Raw genomic sequence first — 24,813 nt, 5'->3', positions numbered from 1 at the left:
AAACTTTTGAACAGAATGTATATAATAGGCAGTGTCAGAGGAAAGCCCATAACATTCTGAGAGACTCCAGTCACCCAAGTCATAGTCTGTTTTCTCTGCTACCGCATGGCAAGCGGTCCTGGAGCACCAAGTATAGGACCAAAAGGCTCCTTAACAGCTTCTACCCCCAAGCCATAAGACTGCTGAACAATTAATCAAATGGCCACCAGACTATTTCATTGACCCCCCCTACATTTGTTTTGCTGCTACTCGCTGTTTATTATCTATGCATAGTCACTTCACCCCTACCTACATGTCCCATTTACCTCTAGCCTTTACCCCTCGCATACTGACTCAGTACCGGTACCCCCTGTATATAGCCTCGTTATTGTTATGTTATTGTGTTACTTTTTATATATTTTTTATTTGGTAAATATTTTCTTAACTCTTCTTGAACTGCACTGTTTGATAAGGGCTTGTAAGTAAGCATTTCACGGTAAGGTCTATACTCGTTGTATTCGGCAAATGTGACAAATAAAGTTTGATTTGATTTTTGATTTGAAATGCCTCTCCTGTGAAGTAGTGACGTGGCGACATACGCCTAGTTTCCTGAAACGAGTCACAAATATGCTTCTCTGCATCTATGCTAAAATCTGGGTAAAATATTGAAAGGGATGTGACTCTTACTCAGCACATTTAGTTATTGCTTGCTTTTCTAGCATGCCAGCTAAAATAGTTAGACAAGCTAGCTACTCTAACTTGATTGATAGCCTGAAATGGCTTCTTGGTAGCTAGTTATGAGGTTGTGAGATTGAACTAGCTAAAGCCAACTAAGAGCATGAGGCCTCTGTGTTTATTTGTACATATTTGCATGTGTTTTTGCATATCTTTGTGTATGTGTGTATTTCTGTGATGGTTCTTTAACATCTTTCAACAGCACTAGGTCAAAGAGCAGATACACTCAACTGATATGACAATATCTTTGTACGTATAGGTCTGTGTGGTCAGTGAGGAAGATCAGAGAATGTTTCTGAACAGGAGAGAGGGATGAGCTGTTAAACTGAGGAGGTGGAGAGGGGACACGTGGTCAGGTGGTTGGAGAAGAGAGGAGAGGAAAAGGAGGTGGGGAGAGAGACTGATGTGCTAGCTAGTTTGTTCTCTTCGTATCAGATAAGAGGAGAGCTGCATTCCATCTCTCAGTTGTCAGGCTTCAGCACTTCAGATAGGAGAGACTGGAAAAAGGAGACAGAGCAGATGTTACTGTGTGCTATCTATGGGATTACAGGAGATTTAATGGTGCAACCACAGCCACAGCATCAGGTATGAATGGACTGTTTTAATGATGGGGTGAAGTGGAAATGACATGGTCAGGGGTGTATAGAGGCAGTCAGTCGAAGTGAATGGTCAATTATTAAGGATGCTTGTGATTTCATGTTATGTGATGTTACAGAGTCAGGTTTGATGGATGGAGAATTGTACAGTTGGAATAGCATTTGACAAAATGCTGTATTGTCAGTCTTTAGAAGGGAATAGTCAATAGAAATGATTGTATGTGATTTGATATGATCTGATGTTTCTTCATATAATAATGTTTAGTGATGTAAGATTTACCAGTTCCTTCTTGATCAGCTTTTGCTTGAATGATCTGTAACCAGTTCTATTTTTTTAATACATTTTTATGAAGGTGCCATGTCTGACTGCTGGTATTCTGTTTGAACTCAGCTCAGTTCAACCTAAAGCTTCATGCATACTACTTTTAAGGTGCACAAAGCACTAATTGTAATTTACTCTGGATAAGAGCGTCTGCTAAATGGCTGAATATAAATGTGTTAGATAATGTACAATGGCCTTCTGTCACTGTCACATAAAAATAAATATAACAACACAATGATATTGTTATAGTACCCATTATGAGAGGAATGCAAAGAACGCTTTTGGTGTTATCCATGTAGGAAAGAGCTGCAGGGATTCAAAGCGTGTAGGCCATTGAATGGGCAGTCTCAGTGGAGGTCTGTGTGTCCACATTACAGAGAGGACACACACACACACTCGTTACACAACGAATCACTGCTGTGGTTGGAGCTTTCTGCTCAAATCTTGTTGTTGTTGTCTGCTGGATACTGAACGGCTCCTTTGGACCAACGCTGACTTTGCCAGATTGAAGATTCCCGTTCTTCCATGTCTTGTTGTTATCTCTTGACTGAACTGGGAGCCTTCAGAGTAGAATGTGGGTTAAGTTGTACTTGTATCCTCCTCCTCACACCTCCCTTGGGCTTTGCCCTCGACTTTGGATGCAGACTCAGAATCCAGAACAGGGTTTGCTGGAGATGCACTGTTGTTAAGGCCCTTTGCTCCACATGGAATAAGTCAGGTTTACTTGACGACAGTGTAAATGCATCTTCACCTTTTATTCGTAATGCTAAGGGGAACTCGGTAGTCTTTTGTTACCCCAGACAGAGGACTCAAAATGTATCCGTGTCAGCCAGAGGAGGAAGATGGATCCTGACTCAGGTCAGGTCTGGTGTGGCTCTTCCTGTTATCTCGGCTCTCCCAGGGACTTCTCTCCTGTCATCAGCTTTAGGCCTGACACATCTCAGGCATGCATTTAACTAGCTCAGTCAAACCAGACTGATCACTGCACCATGGTTTCACTTGAGGCCTGCTTTTAGAACCTTGCTGTTAAAAGCTCCCTTATAGTGTCATTTTAGGTTTACTGTTGAAGTGCCTCTTACCCTTGATTGACAACTGAGGCTGGAAAAGAACTGAGAACTGAAGTGGAGGCTGATAACACTATCATGTCAATGTATGGATATACTTTAGGACTGGGAATTCACCCTGAGTTGTGTTGCTTCATCTTTTTGTTTATCTTTTTTTGGGGCTGTGGGCTTATTCTACATACAGCACAGAGAGTACCATCTCATAACAAAACTAGACACACATCCCTCAAGAGTGCACAGCCTGCACATGCACACACATGCTGCATGCATACACACACACAACGCACATACAGCAGTCGTGAGTGAATCGTGTACCCCACCATCCTCACCCACCACCTCTTACTCCCACACGAACTTGCCCACCCAGACAGTTTTCCCATGATTACAAGTCAGTATTCAACGTCCATAAATGTCTGGCGAGTCGGGAGATGACATGGAAACCGGCCACTAGGGGCAACGGTGAGCTCTGTTAACTTCTGCTTCCAAGGGTTGCAAGTTTGAATCCAGTGATAGGAAGTTGTTTTTGATATTTTTGTTTTAAGCCTATCTCAAACCTTAACCATTCGGGGTTAATGCCTAAACTTAAGGATTTGACTTTAATGCCTAAACTTAACCTTAAACACTTTGATATCTGACATTTCAAACAACTTTGAAATTGGACGTTTGAGAAACATAGATGAAGGTCTTATTCTGACATGAGACTATGAGAGCTGGTAGTGCCCACCATGCCTCTCTCGCTCTTTCTGTCTCTCTCCCACTCCTCCCTCTCTCTGCCCCCTCTCTCTTTCAGCAGCAGTCCTACGCTCTCTTTGTCTCCCATACACAGTGGTACCTGACTCCAGTGTTCATACTTCCCACACAATGCTCCTAACCACCCTTCTCCTCCTCCTCTCTTCTGCTCCTTCACTGTCTTCCAACTGGTGGCGTAATACCTACACGAGTCACGATGCTAGTCTTTTCCAGTGCTCCTTTCCTCCTCCTCTCCTCTCCTCCCCATCCAGTGCTAGTGCTGTATGCTGAGAACTTCCCCAGGCAGCCCTCTCTCACAGGCCTGTACCCCTGGGTTTTGATTTCCCTCTCTCTCCTTCTCTGCTTTCAGGGTAGTGTGCTGCAGGTCCTTGAAATATTGAGTATGTGATGTGTTTTTTTCTCTTTTGGTTACATAATGGAAACATCTCTGCTTTAAAGTTCCACAAGTTGGACAGGGAGGGATGTTAGTGCACTCATGGGACTTTTTTTTCTAGTTTGTTCTGAATCCTTAGCTACTCTTCTCCTTTCTGCAAGACTTTGTTGTTGTCAACTTGCCCTCAGCATTTCGCATTGCTTGTGTGTGTGTGTGTGTGTGTGTGTGTGTGTGTGTGTGTGTGTGTGTGTGTGTGTGTGTGTGTGTGTGTGTGTGTGTGTGTGTGTGTAGGCTTCTATGCATGCATGCATGCCTGTCTGTCTGTCTGTCTGTCTGTCTGTCTGTCTGTCTGTATACTGTACATGTGTGTGACTGTCACAATTTTTATGTGTATCTACTATGTGTTTTATAATACATGTGTTTTTCTGTGTGCATGTGTTTCTGTGAGTCTGTACAATATATATCTGTTTTCTATGTATGTCCAGTATGTGTGCCATGGATACATCTTTGTGGCTGCTTGTGTAGGTGGCTTTGCATTATTCACATACCGCCCACTCCTGCCCTTGCTCTGAAGCCTTCCTTCTCTCTCTCTCTCTCTCTCTCTCTCTCTCTCTCTCTCTCTCTCTCTCTCTCTCTCTCTCTCTCTCTTCTCTAATTTAGCAGTACTCCCTCTCTTCCTCACAATTTAAATGAGATTTCTAAAGAATACTGAATGCATTCAGGTGGGAGCTGCAGATCTCTGATCAAAGCATGTATTCCCACATCACTCGTCTCTCTGCTTTGTTCTCTCTGCCATTTTACATCCCTGTAGAACAGATCAATAGAAATAACATGCCCACACACACACACACACACACACACACACACACACACACACACACACACACACACACACACACACACACACACACACACACACACACACACACACACACACACACACACACACTCACACAGATACACACAGATACACACTTACTACCCCCAACCCATACTTTTATGCCTGCCCATCTAATGAGGCCCATTGTGTAATATGTCTATTCCTCTGACCCACTTACAATGTTTCCCTTTGAAAGAGCAAATACGGATAACCATTTAAATAACACAGTGGCTCATTAAATCAGCCAAATTCTCCCACTTTGCTTTTGTTCTCCTCTTTTTCCCACCTTGTCTTCCACCATACATTACCCCATGTATGGTGTTAGTTAACTCACTCTATATCTCTCTCTCTCTCACTCTCTCACTCTCTCTCTCTCTCTCTCTCTCTCTCTCTCTCTCTCTCTCTCTCTCTCTCTCTCTCTCTCTCTCTCTCTCTCTCTCTTTCACTCTCTCTCTCTCTCTCTCTCTCTCTCTCTCTCTCTCTCTCTCTCTCTCTCTCTCTCTCTCATTCTCTTTCTGTCATTCCTTCTCTCTCTCATTCTCTCTTTCTCTCCCACAGTCTCTCTCTCATTCTCTTGCTCTCTCTCTCTCTCTCTCTCTCTCTCTCTCTCTCTCTCTCTCTCATTCTCTTTCTGTCATTCCTTCTCTCTCATTCTCTCTTTCTCTCCCACAGTCTCTCTCATTATCTTGCTCTCTCTCTCTCTCTCTCTCTCTCTCTCTCTCTCTCTCTCTCTATCCATCGCTCTCTCATTCTATTAATTTCATCTGAGAGCATCTCTGTTATATGTTTGAAGTGATCCTCCATCCTGTGATGTTGATCTAACTAACCATATGGGTCTGATGAGACTCGTTGCCATTGATGCTGATGCTCTTTGGTCACCAGGGGCAACAAATCGAGCACACCTGGGGACCTCTCAAGGTAGATGAGATGAGGATGGAACCTTTTTATACAGGAAATTAAAACATAGTAAACAAAAACAGTGGGCTCATTAGCATATTCATATTCCATACACCCCTAAGCCTGGCGGAGGGGGAGGGGGGGGTCACCATTGTGATGATACGAGAGTATCACTTCATGCTCATCTAATGAGGCACATTCTGTACTATTTCTATTCCTCTGATACACTTTCCCTTCTTCCCATTGAATGAGCAAACACAGATTATCCATTTAAATAACACAGTGGCTCATTAAATCAGCCAAATTCTCTCTTTCATTGCCTCTGTAATGTTACTGCACTCTTCAGTTCTGTAGGTCCTTCCACTTTGCTTTTGTTTTCCTATTTTTCTCTACTGCTTTTCTCCCCTCTGGGGTCTGGGTGACTTGGGTCATAAACACAAAGTGGCAATGGGATAACATTATCCCATGACACACTATGGCGTTAGTTAACTCATTTTATATCGCTCTTCCTCTCTCTCTCTCCCTCTCTCATTCCCTTTCTCCATCTTTATCCATTTCTCTCTGTTTCTCTTCCTCGTGCTCTCTTTTACCTCTCTCTCTCTCTCGTTCTCTCTTGCTCTCTCTCTACTGTCACTCTCTACTCTCACTCTCTCCCTATCTCTCTTACTCTCTCTCTCTCTCTCTCTCTCTCTCTCTCTCTCTCTCTATCTCTCTCTCACTCCATCGCTCTCTCATTCTCTTCATTTCATATGAGAGCATCTCTGTTATGTGTTTAAAGTGATCCTCCTCTCATGTGATGTTGATCTAACTAACCATATGGGTCTGATGAGACGGGTTGCCGTTGACGCTGACACTCTTTGGTCACCAGGGGCAACAAATCGAACACACCTGGGCACCTCTCAAGGTAGATGAGATGAGGATGGAACCTTTTTATACAGGAAATAAAAATATAGTATACAAAAACAGTGGGCTCATTAGCATATTCATATTCCATACACCCCTAAGCCTGTGGGCCCATTCTGTACTATTTCTATTCCTCTGATCTACGTTCCCTTCTTCCCATTGAAAGAGCAAACACGGAATATTCATTTAAATAACACAGTGGCTCATTAAATCAGCCAAACTTTCTCCTCAAGCTCTCTCTTCAGTGCCTCTGTAATGTAGCCAACTACAAGAATTGCATCAACTGGTTAGCCACGCCCCCAATAAGCCACACCAACTCTTCTAATAGGTTGAATGAACCAAAGCATAATTTTGGATGAGAATGATAAAGGCCTCTAGTGGCCAAAAGGCCAATTTAGCATGGGCAGTGCCATTGAGGGCTTCCACCATGCTTACGCCATTTTAAAGTAGTCAAATTAGTCAACTGGTTGGGGATTCCAATGGGTTGTAGCCATAGAGAATGATAGAGGCCTCTAGTGGCCAAAATGCTGTATTCCACTATTTTAATGTGGTCAACTGGGTGGGACATCCAACTTCATTGGCTGATCCCTCCTGGTGATCCTGTTGGAGTCATGTCCAACTGGGTCATTAGAGGGATCAGCCAATTGTGAAGACTAAAATGTACTACTTCAAAATGGAGATGGCCTCAATGGTGCTGCCCATGAGAGAGCGAGAAAGAGAGAGAGAGCTTCAGAACAGGGACATAATGGGGGGTGAATAAATGCAAAGCCTCCTACACAGGCATCCACAAAGATGTATACTGTACATGCATAGAAACACATACAGTACAAGTCCAAAGATTGGACACACCTACTCATTCAAGGGTTTTTCTTTATTTGTACTATTTTCTACATTGTAGAATAATAGTGAATACATCAAAACTAGGAAATAACACATATGAAATCATGTAGTAGCTAAAAAAAAGTGTTAAGCACATATATATTTTATATTCTTCAAAGTAGCCTTTATGACAGCTTTGTACACTCTTCGCATTCTCGCAACCTTCATGAGGAATGCTTGTCCAACAGTCTTGAAAGTTCCCACATATGCTGAGCACTTGTTGGTTGATTTTCCTTTACTCTGCCGTCCAACTCATCCCAAACCATATCAATTGGGTTGAGGTTGGGTGATTGTGGAGACCAGGTCATCTGATGCAGCACTCCATCACTCTCCTTCTTGGTCAAATAGCCCTTACACAGGCTGGATGTGTGTTTTGGGTCATTGTCCTGTTGAAAAACAAATGATAGTCCCACTAAGCGCAAACCAGACGGGATGGCGTATCGCTGCAGACTATTGTGGTAGCCATGCTGATTAAGTGTGCCTTGAATTCTAAATTAATCACAGACAGTGTCAGCAGCAAAGCAAACACCTCCTCCTCCATGCTTCACGGTGGGAACCACACATGCGGAGATCATCCGTTCACCTACTCTGCGTCTCACAAAGAAACAGCGTCTGTAATCAAAAATCTCTAATTTTGACAGATTTCCACCAGTCTAATGTCCATTGCTCGTGTTTCTTGGCCCAAGCAAGTCTCTTCCTCTTATTGGTGTCCTTTAGTAGTGGTTTCTTTGCAGCAATTCGACGATGAAGGCCTGATTCACACAGTCTCCTCTGAACAGTTGATGTTGAGATGTGTCTGTTACTTGAACTCTGTGAAGAATTCATTTGGGCTGCAATCTGAGGTGCAGTTAACTCTAATGAACGTATCCTTTGCAGCAGAGGTAACTCTGGGTCTTCCAGAGGTGGTCCTCTTGAGAGCCAGTTTCATCATTGCGCTTGATGGTTTTTGCGACTGCACTTGAAGAAACTTTCAAAGTTGTTCCTGACTGACTGACCTTCAAGTAATGATGGACTGTCTTTTTTCTTTGCTTATTTGAGCTGTTCTTGCCATAATATAGACTTGTTTTTTTCCAAGTAGGGCCATCTTCTGTATACCACCCCTACCTTGTTACAACACAACTGATTGGCTCAAATGCATTTAGATGGAAAGAAATTCCACAAATGAACTTTTAACAAAGCACACCTGTTAATTGAAATGCATTCCAAATGACTATCTCATGAAGCTGGTTGACAGAATGCCAAGAGTGTGCAAATCTGTCATCAAGGCAACAGGTGGCTACTTTGAAGAATATCTAATGTAAAATATATTTTGATTTGTTTAACACTTTTTTGGTTACTACATTGTTCCATATGTGTTATTTTATAGTTTTGATGTCTTCACTATTATTCTACAATGTAGAAAATAGTAAAAATAAACAAAAACCCTTGAACGTGTAGGTGGGTTCAAACTTTTGACTGGTAGTGTATGTGTTTTCATTTTAGAGCTAGAAGAGAGGATAGATAAAATAGCAGTTTTCCTAAAATGGCCTTGTAAATAAGTATGTACCAGTGTTTGAGCCTGCAAGTTGCTAGTAATGTCCACTCGACAGCACTGTAGAGCTCACAATGGTGAGTTAGACCTCTCTGATTGGTGACAAAACGAAGGTCTGCATGATACATAGCATGCATAGACCTTGATGAAAAGGTAGTGTGTGTCAACTAGGCAAATGAGAAAGCCTTCAGTGTAGAGCAAATATGAACGCAACATGCAAAGTGTTGTACAAAAAGCATATTACGATAAACTTTAATGCACAAATTTGTTTTACATCCCTGTTAGTGAGCATTTCTTCTTTGTCAAGATAATCCATCCAGCTGACCGGTTTTGGTATATCAAGAAGCTGATTAATTAAACAGCATGATCATTACACAGGTGAACCTTGTGCTGGGGACAATAAATGGCCACCCTAATATGTGCAGTTTTGTCACACAACACATTGCCACAGTTTTGAAGGCGCGTGCAACTGGCATGCTGACTGCAGGAAAGTCCACCAGAACTGTTGCCAGATAATTTAATGTTCATTTCTCTACCATAAATTTGGCAGTAGGTCCAACCGGCCTCACAACCGCAGACCACATGGCGTTGTGTGGGTGAGAGGTTTGCTGATGTCAATGTTGCGAACAGAGTGCCCCATGATGGCAGTGGGGTTATAGTATGGGCATGCATAAGCTACGGACACAACGAACACAATTGCATTTTATCTATGGCAATTTGAATGTACAGAGATACTGTGATGAGATCCTGAGGCCCATTGTCGTGCCATTCATCCTGGGCCAGCACCTCATGTTTCAGCATGATAATGCACGGCCCTATGTCGTAAGGATCTGTACACAATTCCTGGAAGCTGAAAATATCCCAGTTCTTCTATGGCCTGCATACTCACCAGACATGTCACCCATTGAGCAGGTTTGTCTCCTCTCTCAATATGTCTCCCAATGTTGTTGATATAGATAATAAACAGCAGGGGACCTAAAATTGATCCTTGAAACACACCTGAAGACAACTCTATGGTGTCCGACTTACAATCATCTACCTTAACACACTGGGTTCGATTTGACAGGTAATTCACGAACCACTCCAGAGCATGACCAGTAATCCCAATACACTTCCATCTCTGCACCAAGACAGTATGGTCCACATAGTCAAATTCCTTTGCCAAGTCTGTGACTACAAATTCACCATGCAGTTTTCTATCCAGGGCACAGTGAATATCATTCAAACCTTCAAAGTTGCTGTGACAGTGCGGTGGTCACACCTGGAACCTGATTGCAGAACACTCAAAATACTGTTTTCCTGGAGGTAGGCCTTAAGCCGCTTATTGACTAGAGACTCCCAATACCTTTTCCAGAACAGACTATTTAGATTATGGGCCGATAGTTATTCAGTAGAGTGGGATCACCTTGTGTGACTCCAGATGTTTCTAATGATAAGTAGCAAGATGACGTGATGTCTGATCTGCACTAGCTGTGACCGCGAAATTGATTTTTTTTTTAGCGCATGAACGGATGTCAAAACAGCATCGGCATTATGTTTCTCTCCTACTCTTCTGCTGTCTCTACTGATTTCTCACTATTTCTCATTGTTAGAACGTTGGCAGCCTTTCTTTTTGCTCTCCACATTTGGAGACACAAAACACAAGACAGATATAATGCCAAAAATGGTCTCATAAATTTGTCCGATAATATTTTGATTTCAGCAAGTTACTTTGGGATTGCTATTGCAGATGGAAATGACCTACGTTGCTAAATCTGTGCATGGTCCCTGGCAAATAAACAACGTCTTATATCTGTTCTCAGAAAGTGGAGCAGTGGTGTAATTCCGACTTATTGCGATGTGTTTCACTCTAAATGTGTTCCCAGAAGATAAACCAAGCGTTTTTCCCCTTTGAAGGCAGGTTTGACTGTTGAAATATGCTCATGAAGCATTTATAGGTGATATTCTTCAAGTATCAACAGCTGTATCATCAATGGCTATATTTGTGTGTGTGTGTGTGTGTGTGTGTGTGTGTGTGTGCGTGTGCGTGTGCGTGCATGCGTGTGTGTACAAGATGGACACTATAGGGCAGGATATGAGAGTTAGTGAACAGAAGGCTAAAGTTGTGTGGTGTACTGTTCGATTAATGTCAATGGAGTGAGTGTAGCAATTAGCTGTCAACAAAGGAAAGATCTCTAAAGAGAGATGTGATATAATCAGTCATGTGTAAGGATGACTGTTGAGGGGAGTGACTTCTACACTTTTATACGTCTCACAGGCATACTTTCTGTTTCTGTTTCATTCTTACTTCCTTGACTCTAAATTAGGTATTGCAGGATATAAGAGTTGATGAACAGAAAGTTAAATATGTTGTGTGATACAATCAGAGTAAATGGAAGTTGTCATAAAGCAAGAGCTAGTTTCATATCTACTGAACAAAAATATACATGCGACTCCGGAAGCCAGATGTGGAGGTCCTGGGCTGGCATGGTTACACATGGTCTGCGGTTGTGAGGCCGGTTGGACATACTCTCAAATTCTCTAAAACAATATTGGAGGTGGCTTATGGGAAAGAAATTATCATTCAGTTCTCTGGCAACAGCTCTGGTGGACATTCCTGCAGTCAGCATGCCAATTGCACGCTCCCTCAAAACTTGAGACATCTTAGACATTTTATTGTCCCAGCACAAGGTGCACCTGTGTAATGATCTTACTGTGTAATCTGTGTAATTTGTGCGAAAATGTATGGGATCTTTTATCTCAGCTCAGTTTACATGTTGTGTTTATATTTTTGTTCAGTATATATACTTGACGACTGTATGACTGATGCTTCTTAGTGGTTAGAGCATTGGGCCAGTAACCGAAAGGTTGCTGGATCGAATCCCCGAGCTGACAAGGTCTGCCCTGAGCAAGGCAGTTAGCCTACTGTTCCCTCGATGCCGAAGATCTCTGGTTCAGAGGGGTTGGGTTAAATGTGGAAAACACATTTCAGTTAAAGGCATTCAGTTGTACAACTGACTAGGTATTCCCCTTTCTTCTATTTGTGTCCTGATGCCCTAGCAGGCAGCCTCTTGGGGCTATGCCCCCCCACCCCCTTGATCTCTCAATGCTCTTCATTGCTAACTCATTACAACAGCATCAAACTTTAATGAGACACTCTCATCCAACGACACACACCCAAACCCTTCCAGGCCTTAATGTGTTTTCAAACAAAGGTGACTGTACAGGCTATACGTGCATGCACATGTGTACATGCGACAGAAATAATTACCTCTGTCAGTGCTGTGCATGTTTCCCCTGAGCTGTGAGATTTTGCGATTGGACCCTCTGGGCTACTGTAGCACATTAGCTAGACAGCCTGGTTAATATCAGGAAATAGGAAAATGTATAAGTTGAAACACGAACACACACCGTTAGTTAATGTTTTACTCTCTGTCCCTCGCTGCTTTTTTCTCTCTTCTCCTCTCTATCGTTCTTTCTCTCTCTTTTTTCCCCTCTTTATTCTGTCGCTCTCCTCTTTCTCTTTGATTTTTTCTCTCTGTCTTTCTCTGTCTCTCTTCTATTTCTCTTTCTCAGCATATCTGTATTGTCACCAGTCATCAGACAGTCTGGGATATATCGGAAAATAGGACAACATGTCACATGGTACACACACACACACAGGACCAGGATTAATTCAGCACAACAACAGATCTATTTTCACAACTAAATGGATAGACGTTTGTTTTAGAGCAGTGTGGAAGTACTCCAACGTTGTTGAAGATAGACATTGGAAACATTGTTCACAAGGTGAGAGTGAGAAGCCGAAGCAAAGAGGAAGAGAAGAGAGACCGAGACTAAGAGAAAGAGAACGGCGACATCACGCCCTCCCTTCGCCCCTTCATTTCACCGTCTGCTGTCCAGCCAATGGCTGTAGCTTACTTTATTTTTCACTTAACAGAATGCACTACATAACAAACAGGCCTGTAAGGACATAGGAATGGGCACAAAACAGTACTACAAAAAGCGACAACACAACCATGAAATGTGAATGAGGGGTTAGAAAGAAGGAAAGAAAGGAGCAGAGGACAGTAGCTTACTCTCACCCCACCTGGAGAAATGAGAAATGGATGTTTGATTTGTAGTAAAAGGAGGAAGACGAACGTCAAAAATCTGAGTTATGTTTGCTAGCTAAGCTACGGTGAATATTTTACCAACACTGCCATGGATGGATGTCTTTGTGAATTAATTCCATGTCAATTCATTCAGAAACCCAAAACACTGTGTCTTTGTGTGCCGTCGGCTTTGTGCGCAGATGAAGTTTAAAAGATTGACCTGTTGTCTTGTTTAGTAAATGTCACTGCATTACATTCAAGCTTCATCTTGAATAATGCGATTTTTGTTCCTGACCAACATCAAATATGGGCTCTGTGCTCATACACCATGTACATGTGTTTAATTCTACAACTGTGTCAATATGCACAAACTTCAATACATGCTCTTTGACTACAGACTGTAGGCCATGTCTGATGCACTGTAGGAGCTGCATCACTAGATGGCGCTGTTGGATATAATGTTTAAAAGGCCCAGAGGGAAGAGACATCTCTGGAGCAGCTTTTATGGAAGTAAACATAAGATAGATTAAGTCTGTAGGTCAGGGATGCTCCAATTTTTGGGCTTGGTGGGCCAAAATATATTCTGAGTGGTGGGCTGCAGATCGAACAAATTGACAAGCAGTAAGACCTGGGGGGGGGGGGTGGTATATGGACAATACCACGGCTAAGGGCTGTTCTTATGCACGGTGCTTTATTGATATTATAAACGGGTTACCAACGTAATCAGAACAGTAAAATGTCATTTTTTGTCATGCCTGTGGCCAATCAGCATTCAGGGCTCATACCACCCAGGTTTATAATTAGAATTATAAACTGGGTGGTTCCAGGCTTGAATGCTGATTGGCTGACAGCCGTGGTATATCAGACCGTGTACCACATGTATGATAAAAGTCTACACTAGACTTGCTAGTTTTGTCACAAATTGAAATTAGGTGAACAATTGGAATTTTAGCAAACAGGAAATTGCGTAGCGATTTCTTCATAGTGTGTCTTTAATTAATTTGTAAACATTTCTAAAAACATAATTCCACTTTGACATTATGGGGTATTGTGTGTGGGCCAGTGACACAAAATCTAAATTTAATAGAATTTTTTTGAGGCCGTAACAAAATGTGGAAAAAGAAGTACAAAATAAAGATTTTAAAGCCTTGAGACAGATGAGACACAAATTGTGTATGAGTGCCATTCAGAGGGTGAATGAGCAAGACAAAAACAGTACGTGCCTTTGAACGGGGTATGGAAGCAGGTGCCAGGCGCACCGGTTTGTGTCAAGGACTGCAACGCTGGGTTTTTCACACTGTGTATCCAGAATGGTCCACTACCCAAAGGACATCCAGCCAACTTGACACAACTGTGGGAAGCATTGGAGCCAGCATCCCTGTGGAACGCTTTCGACACCTTGTAGAGTCCATGCCCCAACGAATTTAGGTTTTTCTGAGGGCAATATCAGGAAGGTGTTCCTAATTGGTATACTCAATGTAGTTTTGCTGTATGATGGTCACTGACAGTTAAAGGGACAATCCTTAGTTGTTACATCCACTTTAGGACATATTAATGACATTGATTCTTGAAGAATATAACGTATAAATACATCAGGAGCTTAGTTCAACTGTCGTACCTCATCAGAACCCAAAATATAACTCCACTGTTTTTTAAATGTAGCCTAGTAGTTAGAGCGTTGGACTAGTAACCAAAAGGTTGCAAGTTTGAATTCCAGAGCTGACAAGGTACAAATCTGTCGTTCTGCCCCTGAACAAGGCAGCTAACCCACTGTTCCTAGGCCGTCATTGAAAGTAAGAATTTGTTCGTTGGGGCAAGGTGTCGAAAGCGTTCTAGTAACCAAAAGGTTACTTGGGTAGTGGACCATTCTGGATACACAGTGTGAAAAGCCCAGCGTTGCAGTCCTTGACACAAACCGGTGCGCCTGGCACCTGCTTCCATACCCCGTTCAAAGGCACTTACTGTTTTTGTCTTGCTCATTCACCCTCTGAATGGCACACATACACAATTTGTGTCTCATCTGTCTCAAGGCTTTAAAATCTTTATTTTCCTCCCCTTCATCTACTACACTGATTGAAGTGGATTTAACAAGTAACATCAGCAAGGGATCATAGCTTTCACCTGGATTCACCTGGTCAGTCTGTGTCATGGAAAGAGCAGGTGTTCTTAATGTTTTGTGTGCTCAGTGTATGTCGCCATTTGAACGTGATCCATTACCTGCCCCAACAAAATGTATTCCGTCCATTGCTCTGCGAATGTCCCGTAAAATCATTTGGGCTTTTTTTAGATGTCTTCAACATAATTCCACTGGTGGAAACATGCTACTGCAACATGTTTAAACCATCCTTTCACTTGTGAGGAGAATAATATTACTTCAACCCTGCATGCGAATCTGCAATTCCACATGTGAAAGTGAGATTTTCACAGTTAGAAATATGGTTTCATGAGTAAAATGTAAGCTCACCATGAAAACAGCTACAGTATTTCACATGTGAACCTGCACATTTGACATGTGTTTTTTTGCAAAGGTTTCTTAATTTAAAGGGCTTTTTAGTCCAATCTGTGTCTGGGAAAGTGACTCTTGAAGTAAAAGGTCTTGGAGAATATATAGCTGTGTGATCTGAATAGGTTGTTTTGTTTCTACCATAAACTATAGGGTTTCAACCATCTATAATTCTGTATTTTTTCAATCACCCTCAGATGAGCCCTGTGGAGATCTGAAAGCGGAGAGCAGCCCCAGCCTGAGCCGCAGCATGGACAATGAGATCACAGCCAAGGAGAGAGGAGTACTGGAGAACAACGAAAAGGAGACAATGGACAGAGATCAGGAGGAGGAGGTAGAGAAGCTCTTATGTTTGTTGGTGGTATCTGTTGTGGTCTTTATTTGTCTGGCATGTTTATGGGTCCTGATTTTGTATTCGTTTTTTTTTGTTCTATGTGTGTCTTTTTTTAATCTGCTGCTGTTTGACATTACATTTAGTTTCCATGTGATTGATACCATTCCATTCAGTCCATTCCAGCCATTATTATGAGCTGTCCTTCCCTCACCAGCCTCCTGTGAGATGGCTGCCGTTTTACGGGCTCTTAATCAATTGTGCTATTGTGTGTGTTTTTTGTTGTTGTGTTATTTGTAACCTATTCTGTTCATAATGTTTTTGCCACTGTCTCTTATGACCGAAAAGAGCTTCTGGATATCAGGACAGCGATTACTCACCTCGTACTGGATGAAGATTTTTTTTCTTTAACGAGTCGGACACGAAGGATTTACTTCAGACACTCAACAAGGCCAACATCCACGTCATTCGCAGGAGAAAGAGATGGAGATATCGGGGACTTTGCCTTGTAAGGATCCGACGGCGAGTTGGTAATCTGCCTCTAACATCAGTCCTATTAGCCAATGTACAATCATTGGATAACAAAATAGACAAGCTACGATCACGAATACCCTACCAATGGGAAATGAAAAACAAATATATTTTGTTTCACCGAGTCGTGGCTCAACGATGACATGGATAAAAGACAGCTGGCGGGGTTTGCGCTGCATCGACATGATAGAATAGCTAAGACAAGGGGTGGCGGTCTGTGTATATTTATGTAAACAACAGCTGGTGCACGAAATCTAATATTAAGGAAATCTCAAGGTTTTGCTTCCCTGAGGTAGAATATTTCATGATAAGCTATAGATCACACTATTTAACAAGCAAGTTTTCATCTATATTTTTCATAGCTGTCTATTTACCACCAAAAATAATGCACTCAATGAGCTGTATACCACCATAAGCAAACAGAAAAACGCTCATCCAGAGGCGGTGCTCCTAGTGGCCAGGGACTAATGAAGGGAAAACTTAAATCCGTTTTACATTTCTACCATGTTAAATGTGCAACCAGAGGGAAAAAAAACTTTAGACCACCTTTACTCCACACACAGAGGCACGTACAAAGCTCTCCCTTGCCCTCCGTTTGCCAAATCCGACCATAATTCATGCCTACAAGCAAAAACTAAAGTGACTCTGTCAATAAAGATGTAGTCAAATGATGCCGATGCTAAAGCTACAGGACTGTTTTGCTAGCACAGACTGGAATATATGGCATTGAGGAGTACACTACATCAGTCACTTGCTTCATCAATAAGTGCATCGAAAATGTCCCCACAGAAGCCATGGATTACAGGCAACATCCGCACTGAGCTAAAGGTAGAGCTTCCACTTTCAAGGAGCGGGACTCTAACCCGGACGCTTATAACAAATTCCACTATGCCCTCAGACGAACCATCAAACAGGCAAAGCGTCAATACAGGACTAAGATTGAATCCTACTACACCGGCTCTGACGCTCGGCGGATGTGGCAGGGCTTGAAAACTATTACAGACTACAAAGGGAAGCACAGTCTAAATTACTTCTATGCTCGCTTCGAGGCAAACAACACTGAACAATGCATGAGAGCATCAGCTCGCCGGACGACTGTGTGATCAAATCAAATGTATTTATATAGCCCTTCTTACATCAGCTGATATCTCAAAGTACTGTACAGAAACCCAGCTTAAAACCCCAAACAGCAAGCAATGCAGGTGTAGAAGCACGGTGGCTCGGAAAAACTAGGAAGAAACCTAGAGAGGAACCAGGCTATGAGGGGTGGCCATTCCGCTTCTGGCTGTGCCGGGTGGAGATTATAACAGAACATGGCCAAGATGTTCAAATGTTAATGAATAACCAGCATGGTCAAATAATAATAATCACAGTAGTTGCGAGGGTGCAGCAAGTCAGCACCTCAGGAGTAAATGTCAGTTGGCTTCTCATAGCCGATCATTAAGAGTATCTCTACCACTCCTGCTGTCTCTAGAGAGTTGAAAACAGCAGGTCTGGGACAGGTAGCACGTCTGGTGTGCAGGTCAGGGTTCCATAGCCGCAGGCAGAACAGTTGAAATCATGTGATCATGCTCTCCGTAGCCAATGTAAGACTTTTAAACAGGTCAACATTCACAAGGCCGCATGGCCAGACGGATTAGCAGGACGTGTACTCTGAGCATGCACTGACCAACTGGCAAGTGTCTTCACTGACATTTTCAACCTTTCCCTGTCTGAGTCTGTAATACCAACATGTTTCAAGCAGACCACCATAGTCCCTGTGCCCAAGAACACTAAGGTAACCTGCCTAAATGACTACAGACTCGTAGCACTCACGTCTGTAGCCATGAGGTGCTTTGAAAGTTTGGTCATGGTTCATAATCAACACCATTATCCCAGAAACCCTAGACCCACTCCAATTTGCATACCGCCCCAACAGATCCACAGATGAAGCAATCTCTATTGCACTCCACACTGCCCTTCCCCACCTAGACAAAAGGAACACCTACGTGAGAAAGCTATTCATTGACTACAGCTCAGCATTCAACACCATAGAGCCTTCAAAGCTCATTATTAAGCTAAGGACCCTGGGAATAAACACCTCCTTCTGAAACTGGATCCTGTACTGGTGGTAAGGGTAGGTAGCAACACGTCCGCCACGCTGATCCTCAACACAGGGGCCCCTCAGAGGTGTGTGCTCAGTCCCCTCCTGTACTCCCTGTTCACCCATGACTGCATGGACAGGCACGACACCAACACCATCATTAAGTTTGCCGACAACACAATAGTGGTAGGCCTGATCACCGACAACGATGAGACAGCCTATAGGGAGGTCAGAGACCTGGTCGTGTGGTGCCAGGACAACAACTCCTCCCTCAACGTGATAAAGACGAAGGATATGATTGTGGACTACAGGAAAAGGAGGACCGAGCACACCTCCATTCTCATTGACGGGGCTGTAGTGGAGCAGGTTGAGAATTTCAAGTTCCTTGGTGTCCCCATCACCAACAAACTATCATGTTCCAAACACACCAAGACTGTCGTGAAGCGGGCATGACAAAGCCTATTCCCCCCTCAGGAGACCAAAACTATTTGGCATGGGTTCTTAGATCCTCAAAACGTTCTACAGCTGCACCATAGAGAGCATCCGAACAGGTTGCATCACTGTCTGGTATGGCAACTGTTCGGCCTTCGACCGCAAGGCACTACAGAGGGTAGTGCGTATGGCCCAGTACATCACTGGGGCCAAGCTTCCTGCCATCCAGGACCTCTATACCAGGCGGTGTCTGAGGGAGGCCCAGTCACCCTGGTCATAAGACTGTTCTCTCTGCTACTGCACTGCAAGCGGTACTGGAGAACAAAGTCTAGGTCCAAAAGGCTTCTTAACAGCTTCTACCCCCAAGCCATAAGACTCCTGAACAGCTAACCAAATGGTTACCCAGAGTATATGCATTGTCCCCCCTCACTCTTTTACGCTCCTGCTACTCTCTGGTTATTATCTATGCATAGTCACTTTAACTCTATTACCTCAATTTCCTCGACTAACTTGTGCCCACACACATTGACTCTGTACCGGTACCCCCTTGTATATAGCCTCGCTACTGCTATTTTACTGTTGCTCTAATAACTATTTGTTATTTGTTATTTTTACTTATCTATTTTTTACTTAACACTTGTTTTTCTTAAAACTGAATTGTTGGCTAAGAGCTTGTAAGTAAGCATTTCACTGTAAGCTCTACACCTGTTGTATTCGACGCATGTAGTGAATAAAAATGTATTTGATTTGATGTATCAATCTCTATCTTGGAGGAGGAGAAGGGGAGGAGGGAGCAGCAGGAGCCCCTGTCTGAGGAGCAGGAGCTGGAGGAGTTGAGGAGCCAGGTGCTGCAGCTCCTTCTGGAGTTAGAGGAGGCCAGGGAAATGTCCAACAAACACCAAGAGGCCTTCCACGAGCTACAGGGTAAGAGAGTAGTTGATGCGAAATGGCTAGCTAGTTAGCTGTTAGCTGTGGTCCATTAGCAGTGCCATATTATAGGTCAGGGTTCTCCAACCCTGTTCCTGGAGAGCTACCCTCCTGTAAGGTTTCCGCTCCAACCCCAACCCCAACCTGGTGCAGGTGATCAACCAGCTAATTATTAGAATCAGGTGTGCTAGATTAGGGTTGGAGTGAAAACACATATTTTGACCAATGGGTAAATAGTTAATTGGGTAGGTAATCCTCTCAGAAAACCAATGTCCAAACCTCATGTCTCTGTCATAATCCGTTGAAAAGCTACACATTTTTACACTTGTAGGATGGGCAAAATTAAATGAATAGGGACCAGATACTCTGTGAGATTTAAATCTAACAGGTTCACTCTCCAGTTGAACTCTTCATCTTTCTTCTCCCCGGACATAAACATTATAGAGGTAAGATGTAGTATTTTCGTATCTTAGTAGACACTTTTCATATTAATGCGAAATTCAAATTCTAGTAGAAGATTTCTCACAAAGACGAGCGTAACTTTGTAAAATGTAAATGGAGCACTGGGCGTACCTGAAGATTTTTAAAGCAGTTGACATTTAATTCAGTTTGTGTCATGCAAAATTGTATTGGTTGCAAGATGACCACCACAACATGTAAAGTCATCAAAAGTTGCTGAGAGAAAGCTGCACCGCTCTGTCGACAGAGCTGATTATCGGATGTATTAGGTTACGAAATCTGACTTTTTGGATATACTGTTAATTAGATGTTAGAAAAAGACCCCACTGAACGATTCAGAACATAAATAATCATATCTGTCTTGGTAAAATATATTTTATAGCACAAGGAAGTGAAATGTCATCACCAAAGTGGGTTTTCACCCACTCTGGGAAAAGTAGGTGGACACCCTACATACTGCAGACATAATCCCTTCCCTGAGATTGCTAGATGTTTTGTCTCATACACACTGAGTAAGGCCTTCGCGCTGAGGACATAGTGAACACATTGAGTAAGGCCTTAGTGCTATGAACTCAGTGAACACACTGAGTAAGGCCTTAGTGCTGTGAACATAGTGAGCCAACTCAGCTCAGTGAGAACAGCTCATGCCGGGGTACTTTTAGAGTGTCAGTTGTTTGTCTGGTAGGGGGCAGGCATTTCACAGACAGACAGAAAGCTGCATGCTCACAGCACGCTCAGATACACGTACATGCGCACACACACGTGCGCACACGCACGCATACACGCATGCATACACACACACAGGCGCATTCAGCACGCTCAGGCTTCAGGGAAGCTTCCAGGTTGGGTTGGACCACACTATGATGTCATCACTCCCCATATGCTGGGGATGGAACAGGATGTCTGGGACACTTCCCGCGGGAAGTAGGGGGTCCTGTTTAAATATATATTTATGGTGCATCACCACCACCAGTTGGACGGGGTATAGAACAAGAAATAAAACAACCATTGTGGGAAAGGGGGAAAAATGGCATCAAATTAAATTCTAAAATAGACACGTAAACAAACAAAATACCCCAAAATTATATTATATTTATTCATGATATTATGAGTAAAATCAGAGGAGTTATGTCACATATGCAATTATCAAAAATATGTGGGAATATCTGCTCAATCCAAACTTACAACCAACTGATTGCAGCACTACAACAAAAATGAAGGCAGGTGGGAAAGGGAGAAGGTAGGGAACTTGGTTGAAAGGAAATATACCAGTTTCATTTGAGGACAAAAATGTTGACAGCTGCGCCATACAGGTTGTAAAATAAATGGGAAGACAATTCCATGGCATATGGTTTATGAACTGGTTAAAAAAACTACACTTGATTCAACACTTAGAGTTTTTCAATTTAAATTATTATATAAAATTCTTGCCACCAACAGAATGCTATATATATAGTTGAAGTTTGAAGTTTACATACACTTAGGTTTGAGTAATTAAAACTAGTTTTTCAACCACTCCACAAATGTCTTGTTAACAAACTATTTTTATTTATTTAACTAGGCAAGACAGTTAAGAACAAATTCTTATTTACAAGGCCTAGGAACAGTGGGTTAACTGCCTTGTTCAGGGGAAGAATACAGAGTTTTACCTTGTCAGCTCAGGGATTCGATCTTGCATCCTTATCGTTACTAGTCCAACGCTCTAACCACTAGGCTACCTGCCGTTAACAAACTATAGTTTCGGCAAGTCGGTTAGGACATCTAGTTAGGACATCTAGTTTATTTCACTTATAGTTCACTGTATCACAATTCCAGTGGGTCAGAAGTTTACATACACTAAGTTGACTGTGCCTTTAAACCGCTTGGAAAATTCCATAAAATTATGTCATGGCTTTAACCTGCAAGGCCGCTCAGCAAGGAAGAAGCCACTGCTCCAAAACCGTTATAAAAATGCCAGACTACGGTTTGCAACTGCACATGGGGACAAAGATCGTACTTTTTGGAGAAATGTCCTCTGGTCTGATGAAACAAAAATATAACTATTTGGCCATATTGACCATCGTCATGTTTAGAGGAAAAGGGGGAGGCTTGCAAGCTGAAGAACACCATCCCAACCATGAAGCACGGGGGTGGCAGCATCATGTTGTGTGCTGCTGCAGGAGGGACTGGTGCACTTCACAAAGTAGATGACATCATGAGGGAGGAAAATTATGTGGATATATTGAAGCAACATATCTAGACATCAGTCAGGAAATTAAAGCTTGGTCGCAAATGGGTCTTCCAAATGGACAATGACCCCAAGCATACTTCTAAAGTCGTGGCAAAATGGCTTAAGGACAACAAAGTCAAGGTATTGTAGTGACCATCACAAAGCCCTGACCTCAATCCCATAAAAAAGTTGTGGGCAGAACTGAAAAAGCGTGTGCGAGCAAGGAGGCCTACAAACCTGACTCAGTTACACCGGCTCTGTCAGGAGGAATGGGCCAAAATTCTGGGGAGCTTGTGGGAGGCTACCCAAAACGTTTGACCCAAGTAAAACAATTTATAGGCAATGCTACCAAATAGTAATTGTGATGTGAAATGTCAGAATAATAATAGAGAGAATAATTTATTTCAGCTTTTATTTCTTTCATCACATTTGTAAACTTCTGACCAACTGGGAATGTGATGAAAGAAATAAAAGCTGAAATAAATCATTCTCTCTACTATTATTTTGACATTTCACATTGTTAAAATAAATTGGTGATCCTAACTGACCTAAGACGGAATTTTTACTAGTACTGAGTTTAAATGTATTTGGCTAATGTGTATGTAAACTTCCAACTTCAACTGTATGTGGCATATAACAATCTCAGCTCAATAGATAGTTTATTCTGGTTTTGTCCCCATGTAGCTTGTTTCCGGCCACAGGTTCAGGATTGGTTAAAAAAATCACAACATGCATTTAAAAATAACCCTACAAATAGCAGTGTTGGATGATTTGGAAAGCCATAGTCAGTCAATAAATAATATAATAATACTCGTAGGAAAGGTTTTCATCTTTAGCTCACAATCTATGGATACTATACGATTTAGAAATGTTCAAAAAGTATGTAAAACATCATAGCACAATTGAGAAATATATGGCACATGGAAACCCAATGAGGGTGATCTATGGTGATAGGTGGGATGGGCTGAGAGCGGCTGAGGGTTGGGATTAAAGAGTTTGTTTGATAAAGTATTATTATTACGTGACTGCTTTATATAAAAGTACCATGTATGTAAAATTGCATGTATATGTAGCAAAAAATCTGTAAAAAAAACTGAAATATATTTGTCTTCCAAAGAGAGTGGAAGGGGTTAATGGTAAAAAATAAATACAAATAATAACCATTTTAAAAAATGATGTAGCTTAAAAAATACATTTTCTGCTGATTCCCTCACTCGGATCAGACCGGGGCTGGATCTGACTAGGTCTTTATTTATTTATTTTACCTTTATTTAACTAGGCAAGTCAGTACGCCCCGTCTATACGGAATGGGTCTAGATATCCTCAAGTCTGATCAGAAGGTGTCTTAGTTAATTTATGCATGAGAATGTGAGAATGAGGGGTGAGAATGCCCCAGTTCCATTTCAGAATGGGTCCAACTTTTTGGACCAGTGAAGACCTTTAGAGTAAATCACTACTGTATTGTCACATCACATGCCAGTTAATGTATATGGGTGTAAAACCTAAAGACTTGCTAACAAGACCATTGATGTGGATGTCAAATTTTAAGGCTTTGAAAATAAATAGAATATATGAATGAGGCCAATGTTGACGCTTCAGAAAAATGTGTGAAGTGAGAATATACCACTACACCATAAACTGCTGACTCATTCTTTCTCTCATACCTGTCTCTCCCTCCCTATGTGCCCATACAGGTCTGCTGGAGGATGAGCGTCTGGCCAGTGCCCACCAGGCAGAAGCCTTTGCAAGACAGGTCTACAACCTGCAAGGTACTGTCTGCAACAGATGTATAAAGTGCTGCTCCCGAATGCTTTAATCCTGGCACCAAATAAGTGACACCATTGTGAATTTGGTGACAACAATAAAGCATATATCAGTATATATCATGAGGCCCTCCAGCACCCGTACTTAGAACGTTTGGGATGTGAATATCACCGACTCACGCTTCACAGAAGCCAAAGAGAGCCGCAACAATTACATGTAAAAGGCTGTTATAAGTGTGAGGTGATGTAATTGGCTGTCAAGTGTTACATGTGTGTGTCATTTGTCTTACGGGGATCTGAGTCAATTGTCTGATGTCAATGTCCGGGGCTCACTTTACAGCCCATTTACCACCAGTTACACTAGTTACTCTTGAAATCCCAACTTACTTTTCTCCCAGGAACACCCATATGCTCATGCACCCTGTTATCAGATCTCCTCACTTATCACTACCTAACTCATTGTAGCCTAGAACGAGCACACCTGATTCAACTAGTCAATGGCTTGATGATTACTTGACAAGTTAAATCAGGTGAGCTAGCTCTGAAATAGATAATCTGGAACTGCTAAGGGTCCCAGAGGAGAGGTTTGAAGA

General features: G+C 42.3%; 1 protein-coding gene across 7 annotated transcripts in view; it reads left to right on the top strand.

The window, feature by feature from the left end:
- Positions 1-24,813, top strand: part of LOC118400917 (coiled-coil domain-containing protein 136-like) — a 54,180-nt gene that overhangs the window by 6,883 nt on the left and 22,484 nt on the right. Inside the window, exons 1-4 of one of the 7 annotated variants that reach the window (XM_035797926.2) lie at positions 1,124-1,299; positions 15,683-15,819; positions 19,636-19,786; positions 24,152-24,226. In XM_035797926.2, the coding sequence (XP_035653819.1) occupies positions 15,736-15,819; positions 19,636-19,786; positions 24,152-24,226 (310 nt within the window). In that variant the 5' untranslated portion in view covers positions 1,124-1,299; positions 15,683-15,735. Of the gene's footprint in view, positions 1-1,123; positions 1,300-12,319; positions 12,678-12,702; positions 13,069-15,682; positions 16,325-19,635; positions 19,787-24,151; positions 24,227-24,813 lie in introns of those variants that run through there. The other 6 variants (XR_004829136.2, XM_035797924.2, XM_035797927.2 and 3 more) reach the window with 6 other exon arrangements.

The sequence above is a fragment of the Oncorhynchus keta genome, chromosome 22 (genome assembly GCF_023373465.1).
Source record: "Oncorhynchus keta strain PuntledgeMale-10-30-2019 chromosome 22, Oket_V2, whole genome shotgun sequence".
In the NCBI taxonomy this organism is placed as follows: Eukaryota; Metazoa; Chordata; class Actinopteri; order Salmoniformes; family Salmonidae; genus Oncorhynchus; species Oncorhynchus keta.
This window is presented reverse-complemented; position numbering and strand designations above follow the sequence as displayed.